We start from the raw sequence: 8904 nt of genomic DNA on the forward strand, positions 1-8904 counted from the left end.
TTTTTTTTTTTTTTTTTTTTTAAGAGAGAGAGACAATTTTTTAATATTTATTTTTTAGTTTTCGGTGGACACAACATCTTTGTGTGTGGTGCTAAGGATCGAACCTGGGCTGCACACATGCCAGGCGAGCGCGCTACGGCTTGAGCCACGTCCCCAGCCCATTGATTGGTTCTTATATACCAAATTCTACCAGGATTGGTTGGTATTGTTATATATTAAGATTCTGACTCAGATGTGACAGATAATACATTCCAATGTATTTTTTTTCTTCTCTTTGACATTTTCTTATACTCTCTCAAAAGACCAAAAACAAGCAAAAAGAGCTTTTGATTTGAAAATGGAAGTAAGGGCTGGGGATGTGGCTCAAGCGATAGCGCGCTTGCCTGACATGTGCGGGGCGCTGGGTTCGATCCTCAGCACCACATAAAAATAAAAAATAAAGATGTTGTGTCTACCGAAAACTAAAAAATAAATATTAAAAAGAAAAAGGAAATAGAAGTAAAAATTGTGGTTGAAAAAAAGGTTGCTTCTTATTTCTAATTAGATAATAGTCACTAAAAAAGAGCAAAGCTGGGGAGCTTCGTTTATTGGAGTAGGGAAAGTAACTGGTTGGGGTGGGCATAGCAGGGGTGCATGTATGTATAGATTGTCTGGGCATATGAATAAGATCTGTTTAGCTTAATGACTTTTTTGTTGTTGTTAAAAGGCTGAGAGACCCTGTGTTTCAGAAGCTTAAGTTATAATGATAGTCTGACTCTTATTTTTAGTTTGTTGTATTTAGATATGTTCTTCATTGATCTTTCAGCCAATTACTAGAACCAAGATCATAATTTTTTTGTTTTTTGTTTTGTTTTGTTGGTTCTGGGGATTGAACCTAGGGGCACTTTACCACTGAGCTACATCTCCAGCCCTTTTAATTTTTTATTTTTATATTGAAACAGGGTCTCACTAAGTTTCTGAGGCTGGTCTCAAACTGGTAATCCTCTTGCCTCAGCCTCTCAGGTTGCTGGGATTGGGACTACAGATATGCATTATCACACCCAACAAAACAAAGAATTTTTGTTTCAAACTTAATGTTTTTATTTTACTTTGTTCATGTAAATATTTTTTTCTTGCTCTCAGTATTTTCTCCAGCAAAAGCACTGATTTGAGCAAGTTACTGTCTTTATGATCATTTGATTATTTAAAATGTCTTCCCATTTTCTTGATGTGGCAGTTTCTTAGACTTTACGATATTCAAGTTAATGATCTTTTATGTCTTATTTCTTAGATTATATACTAAACCTAACTTCTGGTTCCTAGGTAAATCAGTAATGTTGTATGCAGCAGAAATGATACCTAAGCTAAAAACAAGGACACAAAAAACAGGAGGTGGTGACCCAAGTCTTCAGCAAGGAGAGGGAAGTAAAAAAGGGAAAGGAAAGAAGAAGAAGTGATCTGGTATGAGCATCAAGTATGTGATCCTGCTATAAGAGACATGAATGAAGAAGACTTCTTTGTATCTGAGGGAAACAGCCTTTTGTTTTCATCATTTGACTGAACTGGGAACATTTATACCTCCCATCTTCATCATCAGAGTTGACAATGAAATAAATAAATCAGAAGTTTGCATCTAACATTTGTACAGTATAAAAGACAAGATATTTGTTGCTTTGGAGGTTTTGTTTTGTCTTTCAATTAAGAGGTTTTGTGGATAAAAGAATATTTTTAAATGGCAGTAGACTGTCTCATAAGTTACTTGAAATCCTGTTTGTCCTCTATGTATGTCAGATAAATGTTTAATAAGATTTTAAATACACATTTTGTTCATCTTTTAAGTTAATGAAATAAAATTTTCAAACTGCCTATGACTTTTGCTTATGAAGCAATTAATGCTAGTAGAGGAGGCATTAAGAGAGTAAATAGGTAGTGTAAACTTGGACAATGCGACCCTACAAGAGAAGAAAATAGTAACTCTTCTTATAGGGGGAGATCAATGAACAGTCTGTAAATCATTCTTTTAATACTTTACAGTAATCGTTCAGTTTCTGGGGGTTTTGTTTGTTTGTTTGTTTGTTTTTTCTGTAATATAGAAAGTCCTTAAGCTTTAAATTTGCTGATTTTATATTAAGGGCTGGGGTTATAGCTCAGTGGTAGAGCACCTGTCTTGCATGTGTGAGGCACTGGTTTTGATCCTCAGCACCACATAAAAATAAGTAAATAAAGATTGTGTCCATCTACAACTAAAAAACATTTTTTAAAAATAAAATAAAAATTATCTTGAACTGAATTGGAAAAGACCTTTAGAATTTCAGAGTACTTTCTAAAAGTGGTGATTTTAAGTTATGCGAGTTCCTATTCTTCCTAAGGACTGATTTAGCTCTTCCTTGAATTCTATGAGCTACTTCATATACTCCAGAAAATCCCATTTTCTGTAATTTTTATTACTTGTGATCAAACAATCCTGATTCCAAACAAGCAAACCCCAAGATTCTAGCTACTCAGAAACCTGAGGTGGGACGATCACTTGAATCTGGGCTATATAAAGAGATTCTGCCTAAAAAACAAGAATATGGGGGCTAGGAGTGTGGCTCAGCGGAAGAGCACTTGCCTAGCACATGCGAGGCCCTGGGTTCGATCCTCAGCACCACATTAAAAAAAATAAAGGTATTGTGTCCAACTACACCTAAAAAAAGAATATTTCCATTTGTTTAATATTTTGCTCCTTAAAAATTTTTATATAAAGTACTGGAATTGGGGAAGTATGTGTAAAACATGATTCAGGACTTCCCTCTTTGGAAAAGTAGATCTCTTAGGAATATGGTTGGCTGTGAAATAGAAAACAATGAGTAATATAGGCAGGACCTTTTTTTTTTTGGCTGGTGGGAGGGAGGCGTAATCACTGAGGTACATCCCCAGCCCTCTTTATTACTAAAGTATTTACTTTTAGATGAACACACAATATCTTTATTTTTGTGTGGTGCTCAGGATCAAACCCAGTGCCTTACACATGTGAGGCGAGTGCTTTACCACTGAGCTACAGCCCCCAGCCCCCCTTATTATTATTTTGAGACAGAATCTCACTAAAGTTGCTGAGGCTGGCCTCAAACTTGCTATCCTGCCTCAGCCTCTCAGGTTGCCAGGATTACAGGCATGTAGCACCACACCCATCTATGACTATTGTTTTTTTAATAACATGAAACCCAAAGGAGATTATTCTAGTTGTTGGTTCAGCTCTTAGTGATGCCCTTTGTGTCTTTCTACTTTACTGTCCATGGCATGTTCCTAAGATTCTTATATTTATTATAAGAAAGGGCTGACTTGGCACCAAACTTATTACATAAGAGTGCAAGGCTAGCTACAAAGCAAGCCAGAAACAATGGTCCACACCTGTAATTCCAGCGATGTGGGAGACTGAGGCAGGAGAACAGCAAATTCAAGGCCAGTTTCAGCAAGTTAGTGAGACCCTGTCTCAAAAAATAAAAAGAGCTGGAGATGTAGGTAAAGCTCTCCTGGTTTCAGTCCCCAGTACCATAAATAAATGAAGCCAGGTGCCATGGCACATATTTATAATACTAGCAACTCGGGAAGATGAGTCAAAAGGATGGTAAGTTCAAGGCCAGCCTCATCAACTTAGCGAGACCCTGTCTCAAAAAAAAAAAAAAATTTGGTGGGCTGCAGACATAGCTCAGTGGTGAAGTGCACCTGGAATCAACCCCAGTACCAAATAAATAAAAAGCAAAAAAATTCTTAAAATCCTTCCCAGAAGACTTAAGTCTCAGTAAGAGTTGTGGCACACATCTATCTAGCTTCAAGAGAGGCTGGGAAAGTGAAATTGTAGCTTTTTCAACACTTATCAGTAGAGGCATCAAAGGAAGAAAGTAGTTAAGAATGGATACTGAGGCAACAAGCTTGAAAATTTTGTCACAGAAAGATGACTGGAATCTAAACTTGTGGAGCAACAAGGATTGCCAAGGTTTTTAAACTACTTCTGTAGCAATATATTGCTGTTTCTAAAGCAATTGGCACAGAGAGGAATTTTTCTCATTTGCCAATAGTTAATTGAAAAATTGGAGGGCTGGGGATGTGGCTCAAGCGGTAGCGCGCTCGCCTGGCATGCGTGCGACCCGGGTTCGATCCTCAGCACCACATACAAACAAAGATGTTGTGTACGCCAAAAACTGAAAAATAAATATTGAAATTCTCTCTCTCTCTCTCTCTCTCTCCCCCTCTCCCTCTCTAAAAAAAAAAATATATAAAGAAAAATTGGAATCTTTTTTCCAGTGAGCAAGGCTGAACATTTGTTCATATGTGAGATGCTATTTATATTTATTTCATTGAACTGTGTTCATATCCTTGGCCCACCCTCTTTTTAAGGACTTTATTATGAAAATTATACAGAATTTGATAAGCCAGCTAGTTTTCAGTTTTAGGTATTGAGTTCCATCTGTACAGAGAGGGGATTTAGTTTTCCTTTCTTTTCTCTAATCACACATGTGTTTCCCATCTTACCTATATATTTCATAATTTTAATTACTATTCATAGTTTATTATCATACATTTCATTAATAGCTGAGCCATGTGGTACCTTTGCTACTCAAAGGTATGTTAAGGGCTGGGGATGTAACTCAGTGAGTCATAGAGCACTAGCCTAGCATTCATAAAGCCCTAGGTTTGATCCCCAACACCACCAAAAAAAAAGATGGTCATGGGTCCAGCAGGACTGGGTTCCCTTGGGTACTTGCAAAAAATTCAATATCTCTGGGCCAGTCCACAATTCAGATATATGTAGTGGGACTGCAGATGATTCTTAGGCACATTAAAGTTAGAAGAGGGGCTGGAACTGTGGCTCAATGGTAGAGTGCTCACCTAATGTGTGAGGCACTGGGTTCGAGTCTCAGCACCACATTAAAAAAATAAACAAAATAAAGATATTGTGTCCATCTACAAGTGAAAAAAATTTAAAAAAAATACTGGGGTTGTGGCTCAGTAGTAGAGCACTTGCCTAGCACATGGGAGGCCCTACAACCAAAAAATAAATGTTAAAAAAAATTTAGAAGTATATGGTAGGTTTGTTTCCTGGACTTTTCTCTTGAACTAGTTATTATTTTGTTCTTTCATTTGATTAGTTTTTAAAATATTTGTCACTAATTCTATTACAAATTTTCAGTTATAAAAATGTCTTTTCAAAAAGTTTGTTTGCATCAGTTTATTTCATCTTTGGAAAGAAAACTTCAGGACCCTGTGCCTGGCTCTGGTCCCTTCGGACCTAGTGCACAGCTGCACTCAGGTTTCACCCTCTGCCATCTTCTAGAATACGACTCATGTCACTGCTGTTGTGGAGCTCAGTTTATCCCATGGATTCTGCTTACATTACTGTGTGTGTTGCTTATCTTCTTTATCTTCCTGAGGTGGAAAAAATGCAAGGGAGATAAATATTCCTAGACCTTGCATGTCTAAAAATGGCATCCTTCTGCCTTTACACTGGCTAGGTATTACACTTGAAAATCATTTTATTTCAGAAAGTCAAGGGAATTTCTTTATGGTCTTCTGACCTCTGTTGTAGCTAAAGGGAAGTTCAAGCTATTCTAGTTCATGACCTTTTGTGACCCACAAAACTCACATCTGGGTCTCAGTATTCTAAAATATCGCCAACAGTGTGCTTTGGGTTATTTTTTGACCATTATTCTGAGTGAGTTGGCCCTTTGAATTTGGAAACTTGGGCTCTTCAGTTCTGGGAAATCTTGAAAATTTCACTGATGATTTTTCTCTCATATTTGACCTTTTTTGTAACTTATTTGAAACATTAGGTCTGCTGGACTAGTCCTCAAATTTTCTTTTTTTTCCCCCTCTTCCCATTTCTTTGCTTTTTTATTTTTTAATATTTTTTTAGTTGTCAATGGACTTTTATTTTATTTATTGATACGTGGTGCTGAGAATCGAACCCAGTGCCTCACACATGCTAGGCAAGTGCTCTGGCACTGAGCCACAACTCCAGCCCCTTTTCTTTGCTTTTAAGTTCTAGTATTTAGATTTTCTCAGCCATCTTTCAACCTTTCTATCAAATTTTTCGTTTATCTTTTCAATTTCTGTAAGCTTTTTTGGCATCTGCAAGTTTCCTTTTTCAAGCATTTTATTCTTATGTATGTAATTTCTTATTTCTCAGAGGGTAAAATTTATAGCCTTATCAAGTTCCTTTTTGTTGTTGTTGTTATTTTTATTTTGATCCCTTTTACATTAAGTGATTTTCCTTGGATTGCTGGGGTAATTTTAAGAGTGAAAGACCATTTGGAAGATTGAAGCAGGAGGATTGCAGGTTTGAGGCCAGCCTGGACAACTTAGTGAGAGCATGTCTCAAAAAGGTCTGGGGATGGAACTCAGTGGTAGAGCACTTGTCTAGAATTTGTGAAGCTCTGGGTTTTATCCCCAGTAAGGGGAGGGGGGTGGGGTGGAGGAAGTGGCCAGAAGAAAAAGGAAGTTCTGAGCACATACGCAGGGTTTGCAGCCTATAAGCTTCACTAAAGGGAATATCTTGTTCCTTCGTGGTTGGAAGAATTTCCAATATCAGAATCATAATCAACTTCCTCAAAGAGGAGTCTTAAAATATTCCAGTAAGATAAAGTTCTGCTTGGAGCCTAGTGAATGAAAGTTGGATAGGGAAAGTCAGTCTCAGCTTTTAACCATTGGTTTAATACAATAGCTCTCCCTCAGCTCTGCCTGTGTCTCCCGTTTTTATTGTCTCAGAGGATAAACCTCCATTCTTTTACCTGGAGAGGAAAGAGTAGGTTTTCACCAATCCTCCTTATTTTAGCTCCCTTCTAACATTAAAATTGCTCCGTGCAGTTATTTTTATTAAGTATATGAAATTTCCATGTTACCATAGAGTTTTATATCACACTAGTTCAAATGACTTTTTTCTACAATTACTCTAATAGATCTTTTGGGATTTTTTGAGTCATCATCCCTAACATGTGGCTTTATCATTGACCTTGAAGCTAAACAAATAAAATTCCAAATGGCTAAACTTTCAAATGAATGGAATAAGAAAGAGTCCGCAGATAATTAGGGGTGGTGATTTCCATCAAGTCAGAATCTTAAAAAAAAAAAAAAAAAAACAAGGGCAGAACAAAAATACAAAGAAGCGTATGCAGCTCAACCCAGCCATAGTCCTAAACCCAAAATATGGAAGGTAAAACAACTTTCCTGCAAGCTAAATGAGTCTCCAGTGTTTGCATCTGTTGAGCTTTCAGAGATAGATACCTAAGACCTACCATTATTAATGTTTACCATCTTAGCTGTGGTTGCATTAATTAGGCCTGAAGAGTTTTAACACCCACTTCAAGTGAAAGGTAAAAGACCGATTACACCTGTGTGGTTATCTGCAAGAGCAATACATTTACAAGAATATATAAAAGCAAAGACTAGCTGTACTAATTAGTGCAGCCTTGTGGAAAGTTCTCCCGGAGTCAAGTAGAACAGTCCTGCTAAAAAGATGAGTGCAACCAGGTGTGACAGCGCATGCCTATAGTCCTAGTGACTCCAGAGGCTGAGGCAGGAGGATTGCAAATTAATGGCTGGGGTTGTAGCTCAGTGGTAAAGTGCCCCTGAGTTAAATCCCTGAAAGAAAAAAAAAAAAAAAAAGAATCCAAACAGTTAACGTAGAAAGGGGCAGAAATATTCTTCCTCATTTACTAATGGCCACCCTGCTTAAAAAGGTAGACAGAATTGAAAATGTGTTGTCCCAGCTGTCTGTAGTGTCATATTAGGAATCTCATCAGTGAGTGGATTGGAATAACCCAACTCTTTTCTAATCAGTGCTGTGTTGAGGGTTCATGGGAAGAAGAGGGCCACACCAGGAACTCCTGCCGTGCTGTGTCGAGGAGTGGGGTGGGTCTTTGGCCCTCTCGCTCTGATCTGCCACAGGCCACTGTGTGCAGATGGGGACATGTGCGTCCTTCACAAAGATGAGGCGAGGCTGCAGTCAGCTAACCGACCTCCCTGTGCTCTCCTCTGGCCCGGCTGCGCTCCCTTTGAAGTGGCACCCCCTTTCTCCACAGAAGTCTTAACTGGGCTTCTCCAGAAATCTTCTCCATGGCTGATTTTAGGACTGTCAGCCAAAGAGTCTCTGCAAAAGAGTTCAATGTAGAAATCTTCCCATTTTCGTGCTGCCCTGTTTTACTTGGCCACTGGCCAAGAAGATACCAGCACTCCAGGTGGTGGGCACTCCCTTACTAGTTTTTCACAAACGTATCCAGTATAGTAGTTTGTAGAAATGTGTAAACAAGGCCTCTGGCCTTGAGCTGGGTTTCACAGAGATGTCTACATTTCTAAGATAAGAGAAGTTACCAATTGAGCTCCATGGTAACAGCTGGCAGGGGGAGGAAAGAAAGGGGAGAAGAAGCTCTCCCTTCTCGGGTATTGTCCTTGAAGGGTTAACTTGCCCAGAAAAGTGAAAGTAAAGCCTGCTTTTGTGTGAACTTCTGCAGACTGTGAACTTCTGAGCCCCTCCCCTTACACACTTGGTATAAAACTCTGAAACTACCTGAAAGTTCAAAGGATTGACTGATTACAGCAAAAGCTGTGCCCTCTGAACCTGGCTGCAGCCAAATAAAATGGTTTCCTGCTATCTTCGGTGCCTTGCCTCATTTGTCCCTTCAACACCTTCTCTCCACGTCCCCCTTTGCACCCACCACTGGCCAGCACACCCGCCTCCTTAACCTGGTACTTGTTCTGATATTGAGGGTGACCTTGTATGTCCTGAGACCAGGTATGGTAGACAAACTAATGCCTCTCCCCAAACATATTAACATCCTAATCACCAAAACCTGTAAATAGGCTGGTGTACTTGGCAAAAAGGGCTTTGCAAATATGATTTAAATTAAGAATCTTGAAGAGACTATACTGTGGTATTCAGGTGGACCTAAT

At 38.7% G+C, this 8904-nt stretch overlaps 1 protein-coding gene across 1 annotated transcript in view; it reads left to right on the forward strand.

Moving 5' to 3' along the window:
• Nucleotides 1-1850, forward strand: part of Srp19 (signal recognition particle 19) — a 6578-nt gene extending 4728 nt beyond the window's left edge. The window contains exon 5 of the mRNA XM_015484338.2: nucleotides 1303-1850. Coding sequence (XP_015339824.1) covers nucleotides 1303-1436 — 134 coding nt within the window. The 3' untranslated portion in view covers nucleotides 1437-1850. The remainder of the gene's footprint in view (nucleotides 1-1302) is intronic.
• The last annotated feature ends 7054 nt before the right edge of the window (nucleotides 1851-8904 follow it).

This window comes from Marmota marmota, unplaced genomic scaffold, assembly GCF_001458135.2.
Source record: "Marmota marmota marmota unplaced genomic scaffold, marMar, whole genome shotgun sequence".
Classification (NCBI taxonomy): Eukaryota; Metazoa; Chordata; class Mammalia; order Rodentia; family Sciuridae; genus Marmota; species Marmota marmota.